At 47.5% G+C, this 24,547-nt stretch overlaps 1 protein-coding gene across 4 annotated transcripts in view; it reads left to right on the forward strand.

The window, feature by feature from the left end:
- RGS12 (regulator of G protein signaling 12) overlaps positions 1-24,547 on the forward strand; it is a 160,771-nt gene that overhangs the window by 101,946 nt on the left and 34,278 nt on the right. For all 4 annotated transcript variants that reach the window (XM_039468199.2, XM_074395815.1, XM_039468200.2 and 1 more), the window contains one exon: positions 5,331-5,352. In XM_039468199.2, the coding sequence (XP_039324133.1) occupies positions 5,331-5,352 (22 nt within the window). The remainder of the gene's footprint in view (positions 1-5,330; positions 5,353-24,547) is intronic.

Raw genomic sequence — 24,547 nt, forward strand, 5'->3', positions numbered from 1 at the left:
TCCAAATTTTTATGCTCTGCTTCCTCTTGAACGCGTTGCTGCTTAGAAGTTTCTTCCACCAGATACCCTAAATCATCTCTCTCAAGTTCAAAGTTGCACAGATCTCCAGGCCAGGGGCAAAGTGCCAGCCGTCTCTTTGCTAAAGCATAGCAAGAGTGCTCTTTCCTTCAGTTCCCAACAAGTTCCTCATCTCCATCTAAGACCACCTCAGCCTGGACTTCGTTACCCGTGTCGCTATCGGCATTTTGGTCAAAGCCATTTAACAGGTCTCCAGGACGTTCCACACTTTCACACATATTTCTGTCTTCTGAACGCTCCAAGTCTCTAGAAAGTTCAAAAGTTTCCCATATTTTCCCGTCTTCTTCTGAGCCCTCTAGACGGTTCCCACTTCTGCCTGTTACCCAGTTCCAAAGTCACTTCCACATTTTCTGTTATCTTTACAGCAGCACCCCACTTCTGGTACTGTATTAGTGTGTTCTCACACTGCTATGAAGAAATACCTGAGACTGGGTAATTTTTAAAGGAAAGGGGTTTAATTGACTTGGTTCCGCATATCTGGGGAGGCCTCAGGGAACTTACAATCATGGCAAAAAGGGAAGCAAACACGTCCTTCTTCACATGGTGGCAAGAGACAGAAGTGCCAAGCAAAAGAGGGAAAAGCCCCTTACAAAACCATCAGATCTTTCGAGAACTCACTCACTGTCACAAGAACAGCATGAGGGTAACCACCTCTATGATTCGGTTACCTCCCACCAGGACCCTTCCACGACATGGGATTATGGAAACTACAAGATGAGATATGGGTAGGGACACAGCCAAGTCATATCACCGGGGCATCCAACTCCTGTCCTCTTCAAGTTTTCATACTTTCAGAGAAATTGGTTTTGACTTTTCCTGACAAGATTATGTAATTTGCAAAGAGATCATTTATAATTACCATACATTTTACTGCTTTTGTTAATGAATATACCTGGGAGCGAGAGATCTGTGCACTGTGTAAACTGAGGTCCAGCCACCTGCATGTGACAGCCAGAGGCTTCCCTGCCAGCACCGGCACCTTCGCCCGTTGTACACCACAAAGTTTTATCTGTCAAAAAAGAGTCATAACCTCACCATTCAAGGGCAGTTGACTGCCATTAGCTTTGGATGCTGTTTCTTTGTGGCTAATAATGTTTTTTTAGTATTTGAGAATATGTTTTCACAGATCTTATGTTTTAAAGAAAAATTTACATATTTGTGATTATACTATGAATTCATTTTGCATTTCTTCCACATACGTTGATGACATAACTTCTAAAAGTTCTTGTCAGAGATATACTGTCCCTCTTCGAAATGAAGAAAGGAGCTGCAGGGTGCCCTCTGCTTCCCTCCCCTTCCTGATGCTGAGACAAGCCCGCGGTCACTCTGCTTTCTCCTCAGCGCCCTCCCTGAGCACAGGCGGAAGTGGCAGGGATGATTAGTAAATTAAATCTCCAGCGAGTGCCAGCTAGATGCTGTGCTGAGCCACTGTGGCGGGTGTCTCGAGTCCTGTGACCACCTTGGGAGATCGACATCACAGGATCTGCTGAAAAGTCTCCCGGCTTGCATTAGTCCTGCTCCCGGCACCATTTGTAGGTGACTCTTCAGGAGTTCGCTACGGTCGTTTCTGAACCTCCGATCCTGAGGGAGACCGCCGTTGAGTTCTCTGCTGCTCTCTCTTACTCCTCCTTTTCTTCTCTGCCCATCCCTCTGTGCTGTGGTCAATGTGATTGTTTTTGGTTCCATCTTCCAGTTCCCAGATTCTCTCTTCAACTGCCTAATCTCTGTGTGGTTTCCTATTGAATCTTTAACTGCACCTGTTGTGTTTTACTGCCAGACGTTTCATGTGGTTCTTTCTCCAATTTGCACCATGCTCGTGTTCTGCTGCAGCCTTTGTTTCTCCACAGCCTCACAGAGAGGGATTCAGCACTCTCCACTAGATCGTTCCGGTGTGAGACTCTGTCCCTTGTTGTCTGTGCTGACACCCACTCTTGCTGGGCTTCTCCCTGGTTTTTATAGTGCCCTCATATTTGAGTGGGCTCACTTTTTGCAACTCCTGAGGGACCCTGTTTTCTTCCTGGAAGGATTTGCATTAATATGTGTGGCTTCCAGGAGTGTGGCACCCAGGACAACACTACTCCCTGAGGGCTATGGCTGAGCTGGATGGAGGGTCTCTGGTGGCATTGACATTTTCTAACTGCCCTCCTTCTATTTCTTCCTCTTCTCATTTCAGGGATTCCCCTTTCCTCTTTCCAGAGTAGCAGTATATTAGAAGGCATGTTTGCTAGGGCATGGAGGCTCATACCTGTCATCTTAGTACTTTGGGAGGCCAAGGTGGGAGGATTACATGAGCCCAGGAATTCAAGACCAGCCTGGGCAACATAGTGAGACCCCATCTCTACAAAAAATACACGAATTAGCCAAGCACGTTGGCAAATGCCTGGAGCCCAGCTACTTAGGAGGCTGACATGGAGGATTGCTCAAACCCAGGAAGTTGAGGCTGCAGAGAGCCGTGATTTTGCTACTGTACTCCATCCTGGTTGGCAGAGTGAGACCGTGAAAAAAAAGCATGTTTATCTTTGTACTGTCTTTAAAGCAAATTTTTGTATAAATTTAAAAGTGTTTGAAAAGATAAAGTTTACTTTTAAAAGAGCTCGACACTCTGCCTGTACTGGTGGCACTGTCTTGGAGCCTCCCAGAGGCTCTGGGCCAGCCCTGCGTGCCCCCAGCCTGCACCCATCACAGGAGCAGCGCTGGCCTGTACCCCCCTTCCTTGGCCTCTCAGTGGGCATCACACGCCCCCCGGACACCTTATCCTTCAGTCTGTTTGACCTCTGGGACACCCTCTCTTCTGGTTTTCGAGTGGCTGCTGATTTGGGAGGCGTCAATGCTGTGTATGTAGAGGTTTTCTAGCGCGGTTGTTCAGCCTGCCAGATCTGAGAATTGAGTTTTAATCATGAGTGTGACTTGAAGTGAATCACCTCCTTCATATTTATGAAGTTTACGTTTTATGATTTAGCTTTCAGATATTATTGGCAACATTTCTGATTTTGTGTACGCCTTGTGGATTTTCTTCTCATAATCTCAAGGGTATAGTTTGCCTGTGATACTATTTATTTATTTTGAGACAGAGTCTCACTCTGTCACCCAGGCTAGAGTGCAGTGGCATGATCTCGGCTCACTGCAACCTCTGCCTCCCGGGTTGAAGCGATTCTCCTGCCTCAGCCTCCTGAGTAGCTGGGATTATAGGCACCTGCCCCCACACCTGGCTAATTTTTATATTTTTAGTAGAGATGGGGTGTCATCTTGTTGGCCAGGCTGGTCTTGAACTCCTGACCTCAGGTGATCCACTTACCTCGGCCTCCCAAAGTGCTGGGATTACAGGCATGGGCCACTGCACTCAGCCTGCCTGTGATATTATTTACATTGCAACATGACTGTGGATGATTTATTGTGGGCATGGAAGGAATGACAGCTTTCCAAAGTGTGCGTGTCAGCACCTGTGACGTGGCTGCCCCACAGCCTCCGTTAAAAACCAGTCCCTGTGGCTGAGGGCAGAGGGCCACATGCTGGCTTGAAGGATGTATGCTCTTTCCCCTTCCTGGCCGGTGAGAGGAAAGTGAAGAAGTGGATGCAGGCCACCGTGTGTCTTCACTACTGGGAAGTGGGTCGGGGTGGCAAGACCCTCTGAAGCTGGCCCTGCTGGTTTCACACAGTGCCTGTCAAGGGGCATCCTTTGGGTGCCAGGGGACAGACTCTGCGGGGAGAAGGATGCATAGCTGGTATAGGTTGCCAGGCCAGGGCTGGCAGTGGACCCTGGATGCCCAGGCTGTGTGGGGGCAGAGTTGCTCTCGGTGGCAGGCCGGGAGGCAGGGCTGGGGCCTTGCACCGAGCATGGGGTGGTCAGACAGGAAGTGCAGAATTCCAGTGGGCATGCCACTCGTGTTAAAACTCACACAGTGCTTGTGGAGGGCCGTGTCAGGGGCAGCAGCTGGAAGCCCTGGCTCTTTTCCTTGGTCCCTTCCCACTTGGGAGGTTCCTCTGGGCCTCATTTGTTTGGATTTTGGCCTGGGGGTCTCGAAGCCCCAGTGACCTCCACTTCTTGGGGGTAGCCAGGAGGAACCAGGTTGCCCATCACAGTAGGGCCTTCTTGTTTGCTCCCTGACCCCAGCAGTCCTCACCTTGGCAGACAGCAGGACAGGAGTGGGTCCTTGCTAGGCCGTCCAAGAGGCCCCCAAGGGAGGGGGTTCCTGCTTAGTGACAGCAGAGTGTCTGCTCCAGGGATTGGATCAAGCATGGGTTTGTCCAGCCTCTGGGGTTGGAGGGGCAGAGCTGCTCCATTCTGCTCAGATTCTCTCGCTTCCTGGCATCTGTGTCCCCAGCGAGCCCACCGCTTCTGATTCCTCTCCCTCCTGGGCTCAGTCCCAGGCTTGTCCCATACCTGCCTGATGGCTCTCTGCCCTGGGCCCCTCCTGCCAGTGCAGTGCCAGGTCGTCCTGCTCAGGGCTTCCGTCAGGGCCACTGTGACTTCCTGTTCTTTGCGGCTTCCTCCTGGCTCAGCCAACTGCCTCAAGCTCTCGACCTCCTCCTGGTCACACTGGCCTTCCGGTACCGCCTGCCACCCCTCCTGCACGACTTGACTTGTTTGTTCTTGTCCCTGGCATCTTTGAGTCAGCTACCTTGCTCTCCTCCAACCCCTTCCACTCTTCCAAGCCCCTTCCTCAGAAGCTTCTCTCCAACCCACCTGCTGGTGGCCGCTCTCGTGCTGTCCTGCCTGGGCTAGGTGGGCACCAGGTCTGGGGCTTGGCTCTGGGCTTGACTCCTCTGCCACTACCCCCAGTGGTCATTGCACCTCTCTAGGCCCTGGTTCCACCCCATGGGAGGGCGGTCATGCTGGAGAGCATGAGGAGTGGCAAGTGTGGCACTGGGTGGCATCCCGGCTCACAGGCACTGAGTGGGCTGTTGGTGGCTGCCCTGATGTGTGTGTCACTTCCAGGGCATGGTGCTACTGAAGTTTGTGAAGCTGTTTTCATTGATGCTGTTACTGAGACTGTACTGTCAGACATGCTGGGATCTGTTCCTTTCAAATGAAAAGGATGACTTCCTCTTGTTGGGTGTCACCCAGTCTGGGCGGAGTGGGAGCCATGACTCTTGACTCACTGGGCCGTCTGGCTTTCCCGGGACACCTCCACCTGAGGAGTGCCTCAGAAACTCCCAGAGTCTGCCCGTTGTGTTCCTCAGATGGACATTTTGGTTCCCGGAGTTTTGTCATGAGGCTTAATTAACTCATGTCTCTCTCTCTTTTCTTTCAGTCTGCAACTGTGTCTGATGGAGGTAAGTCACGATTTCTGATGTATATATTTTTTATTTTTCATGAAGTTTTCAATTTGTGAAAGTGCATTTGCCGTTTGATGTGCTCAGAAAGGACAAGTTGTTTGCCTTTCCCTGTCTGCTTGTGGGAGGGTTCTAGTGGGTTAACTTGGGGGGTGCTTTCTGTGGTGCCCCGGCATGTGTTTTGGAAGCTGTTTGTTAGGCGAACTGCCGTGGCCCTGAACACTCGTGTGCCAGAGTGCCGTGTGTCAGAGCACTGTGTGTGTGAGGAGTGCACCCACCCGCCTCCCTGTGTCTGACAAGTTCAAACGGGTTTTGCTCTTCCCTTGCTGTATAACCGGCTTTTAAACCAGCAAGTTAAGATTTCAAAGTGCTTTCTGAATTTGAGCAATTCAGGAAATTTGGGTGAGACCCACGATTTTCTCAGGAAAAGTATAACAGATGAATTGAGAGTATGGGAAGAAGAGAAATAAAAAACTTTCTTTCTGGGTTTAAAGAATTTTGTGCACAGGAATTCTTTTCATGGGACTGATTGAAAAAGGAAGTAACCAGGAATGTCTTCTTTCACTGAAGGTTTCTCTGATGTAATCCTTACCATTTTAGTTCAGTGATTTAAAACACTCTCCAAAGTAAGGAGAGTTCCTCCCACATGTTCCCCTTTTCTTCTGACACTCACGACAGTCTGCGGGCGCCCGGGTTGGTTTTGTGGTCACCTCATGCTTTTGACCTCGCTTCTGTCCCTGAGAGCTGGATTAGGTGCGCAAGGCGTTGCTGTGGGCCAGGAATGGGCCGTGCCGCAGAAGCTGCCCAGGGGACGGTGGGTTTGAGGCCACCGTATTTGTGCATTAAAGAGAAACCAAGGGTCGTTTCTCTCAACTTTCTGTGGTCCTGAAGCTGCTGGCCTCAGTCCTCGGCCTCAGAAAGGGCTACTGTCCCCAGGCGGGCAGGCAGAGCTCAGAGTCCTCGCGGGCCAGCCGCCCCGTGGGCAGGTGAGGAGGAGCCTGTCTTGGGTTACGGCACTCACCGTCACCTAAGCCGAGGCCAGAGGGATCCTGACGCTCGTGTGGTTGAGATGGATTTTGTAGGATAAAAGGAATTGTATTTCCTAGTTTATGTACAATGAAAATCGTGTCATTTAATTAGTCTTAAGCTGGAGGAGGATAAAATTCCTTAATGAAAAAAAATAGGACTGGAACCAAATCCAGGAAAAAGTGAACAGTGTTCTGAATGTTCTCTTCACGCTTTCTCTTTCTGCTGTGTTCTCACTTCTCTTTTCTGCAGAAGACATTCATTTCTGCAGGCGATTTATAAATGAAAGATTTACTTAATATGTTTCGTTTCCTCGTATATAATAAGTTTTATTTGCCTTCAAAAGTTTTCTTCTGTCAGCAGTAGATGCAGGCACCTCTGAGAGTTGTATTATGTGTCTGTTTTCAGTTGTTTAAAAACCTGCACTTCCCAGGTGTGGGGAGCCCCTGGCTCCTCACCGCGCAGGCTCTGTGTGTTCTGAGGAAGTGTGTCCTGGCTGCGTGGAGATCCCCTGCACAAGGGCTTTTCACCCCTGCTCCTCTTCTCTTTCCCACAGCAGGCCCCGGGTCCGCTGGGACCGGCCTGTCCCTCCGAGGAGTGCACCAGTCACAGAGGAGGGGACGGGAGGGAGAAGACACTGTTATCAGCACACCCCGAATCTCAGGAATGGCACAGGGCAGGCTGGATGTGTTTATTTAGTTACCGATTGTGTTTTTATTATTTTTCCATCTTCGGTTTCTTTTCTGCTTGTAAAAGAACCAGTTACCTTGTTTAACGTGCACATGAACTCTAGGTGTCACGTTCTGCCGTTGTTACACGCAGGGCACCGCGGCAGAGTGAGGAGATCGATCAGGTCACAGTAGATTGCAGGTGAGGTGGCCAGGCTCAGGCCAGGGGAGGGGGAAACCCTGGCCGAGAGGCCCCCTGGGCCCCGGGTCCCACCCACCCCCAGGCTCTGGGCCTCCATACGCCCAACCCCATGGTCCTGGAGAGGCCCTGCTCTAGCCCTGGAACCTCTAGCGCCTGCAGGCCCTCCCGTCCCTTCTGGTATCTCAGGCAGAAAGAGGGGCCGACCACCATCCGCCTCCTCCACGGCAGATAGGAGCCTGGGGGTCCCAGCAAAGCCTGGGCTGTGTTTCCATACACAGACCTTTTTTTTTTTTTTTTTTTTGAGACGGAGTCTTCCTCTGTTGCCCAGGCTGGAGTACAGTGACGCATTCTCTTGGCTCACCAAAACCTCGGCCTCCTGGGTTCTGGTGATTCTTCAGCCTCTGCCTCCTGGGTAGCTGGGATATAGGCACGCACCACCATGCCCAGGTAATTTTTGTATTTTTAGTAGAGACAGGGTTTTACTGTGTTGGCCAGGATGGTCTCAATCCCTTGACCTCGTGATCCGCCCGCCTCAGCCTCCCAAAGTGCTGGGATCACAGGTGTGAGCCATTGCACCTGGCACAGAGATCTTTTTATAGGCTGTGGTCAGTGGGAGACTCAGCGCAGTGAGGCAGGCCTGGGAGGCCAGCAGCCCAGTGTTTCTGTGGGAGAATGTGCCCCAAGTTCCGAGGAGGGACTGAGGAGTTGGCTTGGAGAGCAGCCTGCTCAGCTGGGCTGCCTCTACCTGGTCATCCTGTCTAGTTTGGGTGATTAATAAATCACTCACTTAGAAATATTTTGTGTTCAGTGAGCTGTGCCAGTGAAAGAGTTTGGGTTCGTGCCACGGTTTTATTCTGTGGTATGTATCATGCTTTTATAGCTGAGGTTCTCACTGTAGAGTTTTAGTCTTGTGGCTTGGTTTTAAGGAAGTTGGATAATGCTATTTTTGCCATCTTTCACTTTTTCAGAAGAAAGGGGCTGATAGTGGCCGCCCGTTGATAGCCAGAGTGCCTTCAGAAAGAAGAGTTAGGGCCGATCTCCGTGGGGGGCACTGCAGGGCCATGGGTGGGGGCAGGGAGTGGGTTCTGGCTGGAGAGGAGGAAGAACATTCTAGCATTATAGAGAGCCTTAGCCGGGAATGGTATGCCTGTGGGAAGTTATTCAAAAGAAGGGTGATATTGAGCTGGAGGGAGATGGGGCACTGTGAAGAAATGAGGAAAGGAAGATGCCTGGTTGCTTCTGGAAAAAGGAACGTCTCACGCCCCAGGTCTGGCTTCGCATGGAGCCACGACCTCACAGAAGCCGGTTTTCGTGCCTTCCTTCATTGGTCAAGCTCTGTGCCAAGAGGCCTGCCAGAATCCCTCCACCTGTTGCAGCCTCAGATCTGGACGTTCCTTCTATGACCACTGCACCTTCTGGAGTTGGGGTGTGGAGACTCTCAGGGGGCTCCCATAGAGCCCACCTCCTCCTGCTCACAGCGTCTGTGCCAGCGGGAAGGCCAGGGAACCGCATGGCTCTGCCTTTGGGGACGGTGGCAGGTCCATGGGACACCAGTGCTCCAGCTGCTTCACGAACACTCCGTTCTCGCCAGCCTCACCTGGGGGTCCTCCCTCAGGCACCGGTCCTTGTCCTCCATCCCCATGTCTTCCTCAAGTCCCGTGCCTCAGCTTTGCCCCGACCCCACTCTGTCCACTCGGCTGCGTGTTCTCCACGCAGATCTGAGTCTTGGCCCTGTCTCTGCAGCCATCCTCCCGCTCCCTTCTCTTGAATGCTGGCGGTTGCCCCTACAGCAGCAGTGATCTGCCTGACCCCTGCACTGGGCCCCTCTGCCAGCTCAGAGCCCCTGTCCCCCTACTCATCCTGCACCCCACCCTGGTCTCCAGTGGCGCTTCAGGCCCACACAGTTTTGCTCTTCCCATCCTGACCACCTGCCCTGTCCTGAGCGATGGCCACAGTCAACTTCCTGCCCGTGCTGGGGGCAGCTTCCGTCATCTTAATTATTCATCTCTGTTGGTGTTTTTGTCCCCCTGGCCAGTGGGACTCCACATGGCAGGTTGGGGTTGTCCCAGTGCTCGACGCAGCGGCTGGCACAAGAATTGTCTGTTGAGTGAATGATCGGGTATTCAGCAGACATCAGCCAGAGCATAGGGGTGAGGCTTGAGTGGGGACAGTGGCCTTCAGTGATTTTCCTTTTAGTCTCGAAACCTTCTCAAAAAGCACATAAACAAACTGAGTAGAAACAGCACAAAAGCAGAAACTCCTGGTGACTGGTGTGGGGGGGGGTGGACCCGCTGCCGCCCCCTCCTGGGCTGCTCTGCGCACCCGCCAGGCTCTTCCAGTGCCTCACCGGCTGCGCGGGCCCTCGGAGCGCAGACCTGGCCATGGCTGAAGATTCCGGCTCCACCCGCAGCTCCACAGCCGACAGGCCGACCTCCTGGGGCAAGTCACTTTCTCTCTCCTAGTATAGTGTCTTCAGCTCCACTCCAGGCCTTAGAGAGTCTTCTGAGCCTGTCTTTGTTAGGGAACATGCACTGAGTGTTCCAGGCTTGGGGAGCTGCCACAAATAGCTGCTTGATGGTGGAGGGTGACTGTAATTGCTCGATTAACCTGGGGGACTTTAAGCTGCATTCCTCTTTAAAGTATAAAGTATAATTGTTAATATTTTCGGCAAATGCATTTGTATTCTATACGATTTTGAAAAAGAAAGGGAAATGTAAAAAGCTTCAGAGTAGTAGCTTGGTACTTAATGTCGAATTAGTTGATAAATGTACATTTTCCTCATCAGAAAAACAGTACAGCCTAATTGCACATTTTCCAAAAATGTTTGCTAAATAGCAGAAACAGAATGTTAATATGTAGTGTGCTATTGTGGCAGCGGTTGTTTTAACCAGAATCTTTTACTTGTTTTAATATGTCACATTCTTTTGGTTTGCTTTTGGACTTAAAAATGATCCTCAGAATAACACAGTGTATTTATAGGGTGTGGAACACTGTATTAGTATTTGTAAACAGGAGTCAGACTGGATTTTCAGTTTTGGAAGCATGGAGACTTGATTTTTGCCAGGATGCCTTCCGATGTACTTACTCCTTTCCAATTCTATACGTTATTTTGGAGAGAGTTTTTGTTACTAATTTTTATTATTGTGAAATTCTTTTTTCAAGCAAACAAATTGAACGGTAGTAAAGCCAGTGGCCCTATACCTAGCTTCCAGAGTGACTGTGTGTGAGCCTGGTGGCCTCTGCCTGAGAACTGACTCAGGGCTAGGGTGACCACAGAAGCCCTTGACGGCTGCATCCCCTCCCCAGAGGCCATACCTGGGAGCAGGTGCGACCCCTTCCCACTCCAAGGGAGTTTATTAGTTAGATTATGGGGAAAAGACAAAACTTGAGAACTCCTCTCATACAACCCTACGTGTGAGAGGTGGTGTCCGCACTGTTTGGCAGTCTGGAGCCCACTTCACACAGGGCTGCCTGGGGTGCTTTGGGGGCCGGATCAGAGAGGGCTGCCTGGGTGCTCCAGGGGGCTGCCTCTGCTCAGCTTCTCAGTCTGGGGCACATTCGCCTGCGAAACTCCACAAAGCCATATTCTCAAGATCTGTGCACTTTTCTGTAAATCTTAATAGTTTACTATATTAATATTATTTTAAACTTCTGAAACTTTTAGCCTAAGGACTTTCAAAATCGTCTGAAAACTTTAATAGATTTGCTCTCAGGAGACTATGTATAAAGTTGCAGAAAGAAGGCATAATGTAGATTGGTTTGAAAATCGAATTGGCCAAAATAATTTAAGAAAAATGTCTAGAAGTAGATTCTGAACATGGGGAGAGCTCAAGGGCTTTTCTCAGGGACAGGACCTGTGTAGTTTTGTGGAGTTAGAAGAGCCTTCCCCTTTCCCAGGCTAGATAAACTGTGGGAAGCGATCCCCTCTGGGATACTACCTCAAAGAAAGCTTTTAAGAGTTTCTCCTTGTTGTTGGTTTTCAGCAATTTGATTTTGATGAGTCTTGGGTTGGTTTTTCTGTGTCTGTTGTGTTTGGGATTTGTTGGAGTTCAGATATTTTTTCATGCTTCCCGCTTTTGAGACTCTAAGCATGTTAGGCCACCTGATTGTTCCTTCAGGTCATGGAGGCCCTTTCATTTTCAGGTTTGTGGCCCCTGCATGCTTGTCGTTTCATGGTGTCTTTCGCTGCTTCCTTAAGATCACTGATCTGCACTCTGCAGTGTCAAATATGCCGCTCATTCCTGCCCCCGCCCTCCCCCACCCCGCTCGCCTCCCCCACGCCGCGCAGTGATGGAATTCCTGCCAGTGAGCCCATCACTTTAGAGACCTCGTTTTCATCTTTAGCAGTTCCTTCCGCTTTTTCCATTTCTCTCTGCTGATTCTCTTTACTCTTTCCTTTAAAACCCCAAACATGTTGGCCAGGCGCAGTGGCTCACACCTGTAATCCCAGCACTTGGGAGATCGAGGCAGGCAGATCATCTGAGATCAGGAGTTTGAGACCACCCTGGCCAACATAGTGAAACCCCGACTCTACTGAAAATACAAAAATCAGCTGGGCATGGTGGTGGGCACCTGTAATCCCAGCTACTCTGGAGGCTGAGGCAGGAGAATAATTTGAATTTAGGAGGCAGAGGTTGCAGTGAGCTGAGATTGTGCCACTGCGCTCTAGCCTGGGGGACAGAGTGAGACTCTGTCTCAAAAACAAAACAAAACAAAAACCCCAAAAATGTTGGTGTATTTGTAAGACCTGTAAAGCCCTTAGATGCCAATGCTATCATCTCTGTCTTTCAGGGTCCCTTTATTGACTGACTTTTCTCCTGGTTATGGAGCACATTTTTCTGAGTATTCATTTGTCTGGCAGTTCTTGACTGAGCGCTGTGTTTTGTTGTCTTCCTTTAAAAAATACAGAGGTTTGTTAAGCTACATGTGGGGACGCCTCTGAAAGCTGGGGATTCACCCAGAACCGGCTGGAACTCGGAAACCTCCCGACCCTGTGTGAGTTCTGGCAGCTGTTCCGGCTGCAGCCCCCGGCTAATCTTTGCCTACCTCATGGGGTCTCGCTGCGCATGCACAGCTTAGGACTCAGCCACAGACGGAGGCTCCTGTGAGGTCTCTGGACGCTCTCCCTGCTAGCTCTCTCCTGCACCGGCAGTTCCAGCCACCTTACTTGCGGATGTAGTCTAGAAAGTTCAGAACAAAACTCAGGTTATGGCGGCACCTTGCACAGAGAGCTTCACTGATTTCTCAGAAGTTGCCTCACAACCCAGAAAGAGCAGGGCCTCCTTTCCCCAGGCCCGTCCCTGGAGCATCTGAGGCCAGCACTGTACTGGGCATGGGAAACAACCAGTGAAGGAGCAAACGCCTCAGCCTGGTCCCAGTAAGCGTCAATCACCTTCTCGTTTCTGTAAGATTCTGGCGGACTTCATCAAGTGTTCAGCTCTAAAAAGTCAGAGCGTCGGAATTAGGTTGTGAGATGAAATCATGGAGTGTTGCCCTGTGTAAGGCAGGTGTCAATCTTTTGTGGCTGTCAGGGGTCACAGCCGAGCTCTGCCTTCTGGAGCTTCGGATGCTCAGCCCTGCTCATCTTCAGCAGCTCCACCAGCCCCACTCAACCACCTCCAGGAAACAGAGCAGGGCCCCGACAAGGGTCCCTTGGTTGATAGGAGAAAATTTGGGTTAGCTTGCCTCCTTGGAGGGACTCCTAGTCTGCAGAGAGGCACCAGGGGCCTGAGTGCATCTGATTCAGTGGCTCTCCCGGGATTGGTGGTGGTGGCGGCATTTTCTGAGCAGTGCGTGGCCAGGCGCACCACATCTTTTAATTCGTCTGATCCCTGCTGCAGCCCCGTCAGGTGGGTGCCATGTGGCTCCTGTCAACAGTGATAGCTGGGATCCTGGGAGGGAAGGCTGCCTGCAAGGCTTTGAGTTTGGTCCCTGAGTAGGGGCCAGGTTCTGACCCTCGTAGTGGGTACCACCCTTGCCCTTGCCCGCCACCCAGTGCGGGGCTGTTGCCACTGCTGTCTGTTCCTGGAAACTCAGGGACCTGGACAGGGATGTGGCCAGGAGCACAGGGATTGGCCAGGTCCATCTCGCTGCCTGTGTGTGTGATTTAGGTCGGCTGCGTCTGTGTGTTTGTTCCTTGTCTGTGGGGCTCACCCCCTGGGGCTTTGAATAGCTTACTCATTGGTCAGGAAGGAATTGGGTCCTCAGGTGAATGAGCGTGCTCTGAGAGCTGGCCATAATCCTCCTTGTAGTGTTCTACTAACCGCAAATCTCTGGTCATTGTCATGGGTCTGTGATGATGATAAGCCTTTACACAAATGTTTTAAAGTGTCAAAAGTGCCAGATCTGAGAATCCTGGCAGAATTTACTGTTTTCTCAGCTTTAAAATGACATTCATTTGAGTCAGTTCATATTAATCAAGCTCAAGTCGCTGATGCCAGTGATGATGTATCTTTAAGAATAAGGATGCACTGTGGGGAAATGGCTGGAATTTGGGGAGGAAGGTGCCTAGCCCAGGTTGGACTCGGCCTGGCTGGCTCCCCGTGTGAGGTGCAGAGACCAAGCCTCTGCCTGGCCCCCAGAGCACCTGCGACTGACCCTTCCTGCCGGCATCACTCTGAACTTGGTGCCCTTCCGTGGCATTTCATCTTTCTGCTCCTTCAGTGCATCTTTTTTTTTTTTTTTGAGATGGAGTCTCGCTCTGTTGCCCAGGCGGGAATGCAGTGGCACAATCTCAACTCACTACAACCTCTGCCTCTTGGGTTTAAGTGATTCTTGTGCCTCAGTCTCTCAAGTAGCTGGAATTGCAGGTGTACACAACCACACCTGGCTAATTTTTGTATTTTTAGTACAGGCAGCGTTTCACCATGTTGGCCAGGCTGGTCTTGAACTCCTGACCTCAGGGGATAGGCTCATCTTGGCCTTCCAAAGTGCTGGGATTACAGGCATGAGCTACCATGCTAGGCTGAATATATGAAATGTAAATAACAAATCTAGAAAGGAATGTAGATAACAAATATCTAATGAGAATACGCAATTTATTTCATTATGCAAAATTTCATTTTATATTCAATGATACTGATGTAGAAAGGTGACTCTATTCTGCTCACATTTCATGACATTATTTTATTTAAACCCTTCAGATGCATTTTTGTTGCAATCATTTTTCAAGTAATGAAAACTTTAATGAAAAATTACTTACTGAAAAGTGCATCAAATGCACAGTTGGAGAGATTTTCACAGAATGAACACATCTGTGTTATCAGCACTCAGACTGAGAGACAAAACATCACCAGCATCCCAGGCACCCCTGCAGGTCCTCAGTCACCAGCCCCAGAAGGGACCACTCACCTGACTGCTGTTGCCTGTTTTCAAACTTAAAAAAAAAAAAAAAAAAAAAAAAAAAAGACTGACAGGGTGCGTTGGTTCACACCTGTAATCCCAGCACTTTGGGAGACTGAGACAGGTGGATCCCCTGAGGCCAGGAGTTCAAGACCAGCCTGGACAACACAGCAAAACTCCATCTCTACCAAAAATACAAAAAAAAAATTAGCCAGATGTGGTGGCGCACACCTGTAATCCCAGCTACTAGGGTAGCTGAGGCAGGAGAATCTCTTGAACCTGGTAGGCGATGGTTGCAGTAGGCGGAGAATGCAGTGAGATCGCGCCAGTGAGCTCCAGCCTGGGTAACAGAGTGAGACTTTGTCTCGAAAAAAAAGATGCAGTGTATGCTCTTTAGCATCTAGCTTCCTTTATTTATCATAGGATGGTGCGTTTTGCACCTGTGTGTGTATCAGGAGCTGTTTACTCTCCTTGCTGTGGACTGTCAATGCTGCAAATACAGCATTGTTCCTCCATTCTTCTCTCGATGTCATCGATTGGTTCCGACTTTCGGCCATTACAGACTGTGCCATATAACACACTTGTATAGGTCTTTTACGTAGACATCTCCATACATTTCTGCTCTGATAGTAAATACTGCCAGTCTCCAAACAGTTTTACAGTGTCCGCATTGACCGGAATTCTAGGTGTTCGGCATCCTCTCAACACTTTCCCTGTAGCCACACACCTGGGATGTTGATTGTATTAATAGTTTTAGTTCCTGGTCCCCTGATGACTATGAATTGATCACCTTTTCATGTATTTTTGGTCATTTGACTGTCTTATTTTGTGAAGTGCTTGTTCAAGACTTTTGCTTATTTTTCTGTTAGGTTATCTGCCTTTTCTTATTGATGTATAGAGCATTTTAAAAATATCTTCTGGAAATGATTTTATGGTGAATTTATGTATAGTTTTCCCTTAGTATCTGCAGGGAATTGATTCCAAGACCCCCTGAGGATACCAAAATCTGCAAATGCTTGAGTCCCTGATATAAAACAGTGCAGTGTTTGCATATAACCTACGCACACCCTCCTGCATACTTTAAATCTTTTCTAGATTACTGATAACAGCTAATACCATGTAAATGCTGTGTAAATAGTTGTTATACTGTATTATTTGTATTTTTGTTGTATTGTTATTTTTAATTTTTTTTCCAGATATTTTCCCTACACGGTTGAATCTGTGGATGCAGCACTGTGGGTGTGGAGGGCTGGCTGTATTAGATATACCTCGTGTTTTGGATTTATATGTTTATGCTGGATTTACGTATGCAGTTAACCTCTTCTATAGCTTACCTGTTCATCCTCTTAGTGGTGTCTTTTGCTGACTGAAAGTTCTTAATATAATCCAGTTTATAATTTACCCTTTAGAGTAAGCTTATGTCCTTTTAGAGCAGGCTTTGCCCTTCCAAAGACCGTGAAGATAAATCTAGTTTGTTTTATCTTCAACATTTAAATCTCTGATTCATGTGGAATTGATGTTTTGTGTATGGTGTGAGGTAGGGGTAAGATTCATTTTTTTCTATGTGGTATTCAGTTGTCCCAGCTCCATGTAATGAAAAGATGATCCTTCCCTCTAACTTGAAGCAGCATCTGTATCAGGTAATCACATATTTGTGGGTCTGTTTATGGCCTCTGTATTCTGTTCCATTGGTCTGTTTGTCTATCATTGGATCAAGACTTAATGTCATAATTATCATCCCTGGCACTTGGCTTTCTAGTGCTATAGTCTTCACTTTGCTTGTCTTTAAGATTGCCTTGGTTATTCCTGGCCCTTGAATTTCCTTATATATTTTGGAGGCAATTTTCAAGTCACTGGCAGCTTTCCAGAGTCATCTTCACTTCCGTCCAAGCTAGTTGAGACATAGCACTTCTGGAATCTGTGTTGATGCTTTTCCTGGAAATGTTATCACAAGCCATAAGCATCCATTGACATTTTGACTATTGGGTTTTTTTTTTTTTAATTGCTATAATTATACATATGTGATCTTCATTATGTAGTCACTCGCTCTTGCTCTCAAAGCCTTGAAGTCATTCCCCCCAGGAATAAATACTAAATCTGGGTTGGTTTGCTTTTTAAAAACCATCTCTTCTGGGTGAATGACCTCTATAAGTATCTAACACCAGCATTAGTGGAGATGATTTCAGGCTAATGCGTCACCCTCAGAAAGACTCCTGTTCAAAAGAAGGTGAAGGAACACCTGGGACACACCAGGCCTTGTGAGGACTTGATAAAAGGAGCTGGTTGCATCAGAGAAGCCAGTGGGAAGGCCCCGTGTGCCTCTGTGCCGAGGAGGGCTGTGGTGGGATGCCGCACTGGCTGCGATAGAAGAAGAAGGAACCGTGCAAGTGCGTGGTCAGGTCAGAGCCCACCCTGTGGTTAGGGTGGCTGAGCAGAGCTGAGACCTGAAAGATGGGTCAGAATTAACCCTCATATGAGTTTGGGAAGATGGGAAGAATCAGGAAAAAGCTGAGATGCAAGCCAGGGGGTTGTGAGGAACACACGAGAGAGTGGCTGTGTATACACGTCTGTTGGGGGAACAATGGAACGAGACGAGAGGGGTCCCAAGGCTAACATTGGGGTTTTGCCTCAGGTAGCTCGGAGGATGACGGCGTTTGCAGAGGTGGGGAAGACTAAGGGGGGGAGGAGCAGACGGTGGGGCGATTGCCAAGAGTTCTGCTTTGGCTATGTGAGTTTTGAGATGTTTATTCAAAACCCAGTGGAGATATTGTGTAGACAGTTGGATAAATGAGTACAGAATGTAGAAAAGTGATTGGGCCTGGAAGTAGAAATTTGGGAGTCATCAGCGATTCAGTGAAATTCAGTGCCTTGGTAAACTTGAGTCATCAGAGATCGTGCAGAAAAGGCGAGTCTCAAACCCATAAGATATGTGGGAAACCAGATGATGCTGGAGAAGTGGTTTGAGAAGCAGTGAGACATAGAACAATTCAGAGCATGGCCTCTGGAGCCAAATTATTTAGGTTTACATCCCAATTCTGCTGCTTCTTAGCTGTGGGTCTCATTTCTCTCATCTGTAAAATGGGAATAATAGTAGGGCCCATCTTACAAAGTTCTTAGGATATTACATGATTTAATATATGTGAAATACATAGGACAATACCTGGTACTTAATAAGGAGTTATATAAATGATAGCCGCCATTACTCGTAGTATTACTAATGTTGTTTTAATTGCATTTCCAATATAACTGACCCCTGGAAATGAACAAAATTGTTTAGAGGGACTGGGTAGAGAAAAGAACCCAAGAGGTCCTGAAGAAGGTTACAAGATCAACAGAAGAGAAAGAGCATCAGGGGAGAAAAACTCTCCACTTCGATTGTTGAAAACACAGTTTTAAAATAAGCAAGGTTGAACTGGGCATGGTGGTGCACACCTGTGATCCTAGCTGTGGATTATAGGGAATGCTTGGGAAGCTGAGGCAGGAGACTCACTTCACTTCAGGCCAAAAGTTCGAGACCAGCCTGGTCAATATAGTTTGACCCCTTCTCAAAACAGACAGACAACAATAAGCAACAAAAGAAGACTGAAAACGGCTCGGTGAGAAGGTGTCACGGGCAGTATTAAGACAAAGGAGGACTGGCGTAACAATGTTCACATCAGACAAAGAGCAGGAAAGACAGGGCGCACCAAAAGTAGCATTCCATTTGCAGAGCAGAAGCAAACGGCATTGTGTCAGTGTGGGTACGTACTCCGAGGGGGGATTGTAACACGCCTTTTTCAGAAACTGAGAGATCAGGCTGATAATAAAATAGTAAAATGACAAAGTATGTGAAGGGAAAAATGAACAAATGAAATCTAACAGACACACAGAGCGCTTTGTACCCAACAGAAAATACACTTTTTTTCAAAAGTACATGGAACATTTACTAAAGTTGTGGCATGCTGTATGCTGCACATGCAGTTGCTACAAATTAAAAAAAATGATAGCATAAGAGAATATCTCCTGACAGCAGTGTAATTGAATAGAAGTCAATCATAAGATGATAACAAAAAAGAATTAATACATTTGAAAGTTTAAAACCATACTTCTAAACAATCCATGGGTCAAGGAAGAAATTAAAATGGAAATTCTCATATAATTTAGAACCATAACCATTTGCAATTCTAGTACTACACATCAACACCAGTAGAATATAGCCAAAGTGATTTTTAGCGAAAAAATTTTAGCATTGAATGTATATATTAGAAAAAATGTTTGAAAATATAGGAAATAAATTTTCAACATAAGAAAATAGAGAAGAAAAGAAAGAAATGCAAATTAAGACTAAGGAAATGAAGATAAAAGTAGAAATTATCAAAATAGAAAACAAACAGTATATAACTAAAAGTATGATCAAACGTATAATCAAGAAAAAGAGGGAAGTCAGGCACAGTGGCTTATGCCTGTAGTCTCAGCACTTTGGGAAGCTGACGCAGGAGGATTGCTTGAACCCAGGAACTTGAGACCAGCCTGGGTAACATGGCAAAATGCTGTCTCTACAAAATAAGAAAAAGAGGAAGAGGACAAAGATAACACTGAAGAATGACAAACAGGTCCTCAGTACAGTTAGAGACTAAGAAGTAACACTATAGGACAATTTCATTAGCCACTTTATACTGTACATACCCAGATTAACCAGACAACCTTTAGGAAAATAAAGTGATTAAAGTTGGCCTAAGAAGTAGAAACTGATTGGATATATCAACATAGGCAAAAATGATTTGGAATTCAAAGATCTAACCCACCCCCCCATAAGGCACCATGCCCAAACCAATATACAGGTGAGTATATTAGTCGGTCAGCTTAGGCTAAGTAATGTTGCAATAACAACACCAAAAATCCTGATGGATTTAACAAGGCAAAAGCTGATTTCTTACACTACATGACACGCCCACTGCAGTTTGGCTTTGTTTTTCTTCTAAGCGTTTTCCTCCAGGAGCCAGGCTGTTGGAACGGTTGCTAAATGGGGCACTGCAGGCCTTGTGGCAGAGGGAAAAGACAGCAGGGAGAAACAGGTCATGGCACCTAGCCATACTGTTTCACATTCATTGGCCAAAGCACAACACATGGCCCAGCCTGACGTCAGTATGCAGGGCCTGAATGATCTTCCACAAGGAGGGCAACAAACATTTCCAACTTCATATTATCTCCTCACAGGACATCGAAGATGAGAAGCTTCTCAACTCAATTTACAAGGCTGGTATATTCCTAATACCAACACTGGAGAAAGATGGCACAGAAAACTTAAGTTATTGGCCAGTTTCACTTATGAGTAAAAATAGAAGTTCCTAAATAAAATATTAGCAAATCAAATCCAGTAGCATTTTTAAATGCATCCTTGAGAAGTTTGGTTTACACAAGAAATGCAAAGATAGTTCACCATTAGGGAATTTTCCATTCATGCCACTGTTCATTCAACAGTGATTTTTGGGGGGCTCTCACTTCAAACAACTCTTCTAGAAACTGGGGATACATTGGTGAATAAAATAACAGATTGTGTTAAATTAATAGATTAAAGGAGGAAAATCATATTATTTATTACCACACTAGAGGCCAAAGGAGCATCTAACAGAATTACTGATAAAAAGCGCTCATTTTTTTTAAAGTTATACTTAATGGAATACATTAAGTATAATATAATTCTACATTAATAGAATACATTAATTATAGCATACATACTATTAATGATAGTATTAAACTATCAATAACAGCATATATATTAGAAGAATCCCATTAGAGCCAGGAATAGGCAAGGTTGTTCTTTGTCTCAGTGACTGTTTAACATTGTATTGTAGATTCTGGCCAGCACTACATGACAAGAAAAAAAGTATTAAAACTTGGGAAGAAGAAAGATAAATAATCACCATGTGCAAATAATATGATTAACTATTATACAAAACTGAAAGCATATCTCATGGCCAGGCCCAGCTTTGAAAACTGACAAGAGTTCAGTGAGCTAACATGAGTGGCTTTCCTAAACAAAACAGGATTTCTATGTGAGCATATGGATGTTGGTAAAAGTATAAAAAATACTGGAAGGACCAATATCAAATTAATAGGAAGGATTTTCTTTGAGAGAGAGTATAGGACCAGAATTTTAGATGACAAGCTCAGTAGGGATTATAGAGTTATATTTCCATTTTTCAAGGAAGAATATATTTGATGAATTATGCGTTATAATGTCAGTTTATATACCTTTCAGCCTGTGGTCTCTTGCTAGCTGTTACTTGGACAAGCGATCCACTTAGTCAGACAATGTTATTGGATGCCTGCGACGTGGCTGGCACTGTTTGTCACCATACTCCTGTCATGTCAGCATCTATTCATAGTTATTATCCCAGTTTTATAGGAAAGTTAAGTAACTCCTAAGTTACTTGCTAAGGAGGGGAGTTCTCATGCTATCCCTGTGAAGTCAGGGCACTGTTTACTGTGGTTTTACAGAGGGGTGGAGTGTCTTGCCCAGCAAGGAAGGAGCAGAGCTCTGACTCAGATCCAGGCAGTGTAGTTCTGGAACCACGCCGTGAACCACCACACTGGGCTAGGTAAAACCAGGCCTGGGATCCAGCTGCTAGAACACAGCTTGCCATACAGCAGACATCCAGTCAGCATCTGTGAATCCTTGAGAAGGAGGCAGTGGCCTCATTTACCACGTGCTCACCTTAAACTTGCCCATCCTGTTTTAGGAAGAGAACTGGGGGAATGGCTGGGTCCCCCGTGGAGTGGAGCCCCGCCTCAGCCTCATCTCCTGCTGTGTACAAGTCCAGGGCTTTGCAGAGCCTTTCTACAGTCGGCAAGTAGTACCAGTCTCCAGAGGTGGCCCCCCGAGCCCCAGCTCCACCTCTGGGAAGGGGCCAGACCACAGGCAGCAGGCCCTGGAGTCTGTGAGTGCTGCCCACCTCTCTGGGCCAGGTGACACAGGACCAGCATGGAGACCAGATTTTTGGAACCCCAGTTTAGGACGAATGACTTTTTAAGTTTGATTGTCTTATGTTGGAAGTCATATAAAAGGTATAAGCATTGCATTGTGTTTAGTTTTACATCTAACATATTATATTTATTATTAAAATTCTGTGAAGTCATCAAAGTCCCAGCAGATTCCATCGATATGGCTGCCGAGGCTGAAAGCAAAGTGTCCACTGTCTGCCCGTGATGTGTAGAACAGGCCTTTTTCTTTGCCTCGTGTTACTTCTTTTTGGCTTACAGGGGTGGCCCCTCAATGTCATGAATCCTTTATGATTTTACACACTTAAACTCCTCCTCCTTCCCTGCAGCCTGGTCCTCTGGCCTCAGTCCTGTGGGGGAGGACACCCTGTCCTCCTCTCCATCCCTGGACTCCGTTAGTTGAAGCACAGGGCCCAGGACTGTCTTCAGTTGTCTGTGTGGGTGGCCCCACCTCAGCTTGGGGGAAGGGTTTAGGACCACTTTTGAGTCTTCCTCATGAGGTCGGCATTTGGGGTCCTTGGGCTTCTGCATTGGGTTGTGTCCTCTGGTGGGGCCAAGCCATGGCTGAAAGTCTGAACTTCATGTGTGGCTACTGGCACAAGAATAAAAGAAGAATGTCTTTACAAAGTATAAATATTTTATTCATAAAAATAAAGTAAATCAGTTTCACAAAGGAATTAACCACTAAATGAGTAATGTAAGTATTTTTCAGCTCAAATAAGTGTAATAAATGAAGTCAGTTAGGGTTGATCTTTGAAAAACCTTCTGTATCTTTTCTTCGTGAGTCCCGAGGGCTCCCTGTGGTCAGATATGACCTCTAGTCCACCAACTACTTATGGTCGTAGTTGGTAGCTCTAAGCCTAGAATCCTAAAAATTCAGAGTGACAAGTGACACAATTCACTGGTCTTTGCACATCGCCTAACACTTCCCACACTGACCTTCTTTGCAGGAGCCACTCTGCCCACTCCCACGGCCTTGCGGGCTCTGGCAGCATTTCACCTCCGCCTGCTGGCATTTCACTCTCCAGAAGGACTTGGTGTCACTTCAGACGTGGAGAGTTTGTTTTGCTGGGCTCTGCCAGAAGAGTTATAAATCACACATTTCTAGTACTGACTCCAGGAAAGACCCAGAATTCAGATTTCTCCTGTCTGGGCCCACATTTCTTCTGGCCCTCTGAGGTAGCGGGAAGTACACAATACCTCAAGGGGTCCATGATACCTGCCAGGCATGGCAGCTCCTCTGCAGGGCTGTGAGGTCTGGCTGTGGGGGCCAGACTCACAGTGAGCACAGGAAGTGCTGCTGGGGACACCAGGACCTCACTATGAAGAATGCGGAGTCTGGGCACAGCACAGTCACTGCCGTCAGCCCAGGCAGGTCATGGATGTCTCTGGACTCAGCAGCTTCATCTGTAAAATGGGCTGATTGACTGAGATGGATAGCATCTAAAGTCTGTTCTGAGGAGCTGCTATTCCAAATCCCTGCTTTCTTTTTTTTTTTTTTTTGAGACAGAGTTTCACTCTTGTTGCCCAGTCTGGAGTGCAATTATTGCGCGATCTCGGCTCACCGCAACCTCCGCCTCCTGGGTTCAGGCGATTCTCCTGCCTCAGCCTCCTGAGTAGCTGGGATTACAGGCACACGCCACCATGCCCAACTAATTTTTAGTATTTTTAGTAGAGACGGGGTTTCACCGTGTTGACCAAGATGGTCTCGATCTCTTGACCTTGTGATCCACCCGCCTCAGCCTCCCAAAGTGCTGGGATTACAGGCTTGAGCCACCGCGCCCGGCCAAATCCCTGCTTTCTAACCCTCAGCAGGCTCTGCAGTTGTGGCAGGCTTGTGTTGAGATCCAGAGCTGGGCCAGCCTCTGCAGCCTGTGCTGCCTGAAGCAGAGCAGGGGCCTGAGCCTGCCCTACCTGTTCTTGCCCCACACCTCCTCCTTCCTCTGCCAGCCAGCCCCTCATGGGGATTCCCATAGGATTTCTCTGGGAAGAAAGGCCTCATTGCTTTAAATTTGAAAAGCATCTCCTGGTTGATAACCAGGGAATGAAATTGATATTCTTAGGCCCAAAGAAGGCTATTGATGTGGGGTAATGTGACAAAATTTAGACATAAAACTGAAGAGTATGTAGCTGGGGTGTAAAGTTAAGGAAGTGGTGGGGGGGTGGGGCAGGTGCCGTGGGCTGTGGCAGCCCTTCCTGCACAGCCATGCTTCTGTGCAGAACTTAGGCAGGCTCCAGAACTGTGAGTTAAACCTGGCATTCCAGGTTGTTCGAGGGTAGCAAGATGGAATATAGCTTACTTAACAATGTGTTAGCCTTTGTTGTAATTTTCCAGCATTTAGATATATGGTCTATACTTGCCCTGAGCCTGCAAAGATTAGTTATCTTCCTCAAGAAAAGCAAGGCACAGGCATACTCAAGACCATGTGATCGATCACATCATGGCAGCCAGAGACAGAAGGATTGTCCTGGGGCATAAGTGTTCACGTGGGGATTTTTCCTAGAACTGGATTTTGCCACTGTAGCAACCTCATGGCAGGTGTTCACGAGGCCTGGCGGTTTTAAAGGGAAAACAAATTCACTTTGGTGAGCACGTGCGGGCTTTAAATAATAGATGGTACCGTTTTAAGCTGGGCGAGTAAGTAGGTCTGTCTGTGCAGGAGTGTGGGTCACTTGTTCTTAAGCTGCTTTCTGTGTGTGCCAGGCTTGAGCACAAGGACAGACACGTCAGAGCTCCTGGGGCCAGTTCTCCACTGCCAGCAGGGAGCTACAGAGACAGAAGAGGAAGCCAGGATGTGCTCAGTGTGTTGGGTTGGGGTTGGAGGCATCAGTATGAACTGATGGCTTTTGATAGCAAGATGTGTGGATGAAGAAATAGACATAGTGGGGTGTGTGTGTGTGTGTGTGTGTGTGTGTGTGTGTGTGCGCGTGCGCACATCTACGTTTCCCAGCTCTGTCCCCTGGGGTAGGGCTAGAG

Source organism: Saimiri boliviensis, chromosome 3 (assembly GCF_048565385.1).
Source record: "Saimiri boliviensis isolate mSaiBol1 chromosome 3, mSaiBol1.pri, whole genome shotgun sequence".
NCBI classification, from domain to species: Eukaryota; Metazoa; Chordata; class Mammalia; order Primates; family Cebidae; genus Saimiri; species Saimiri boliviensis.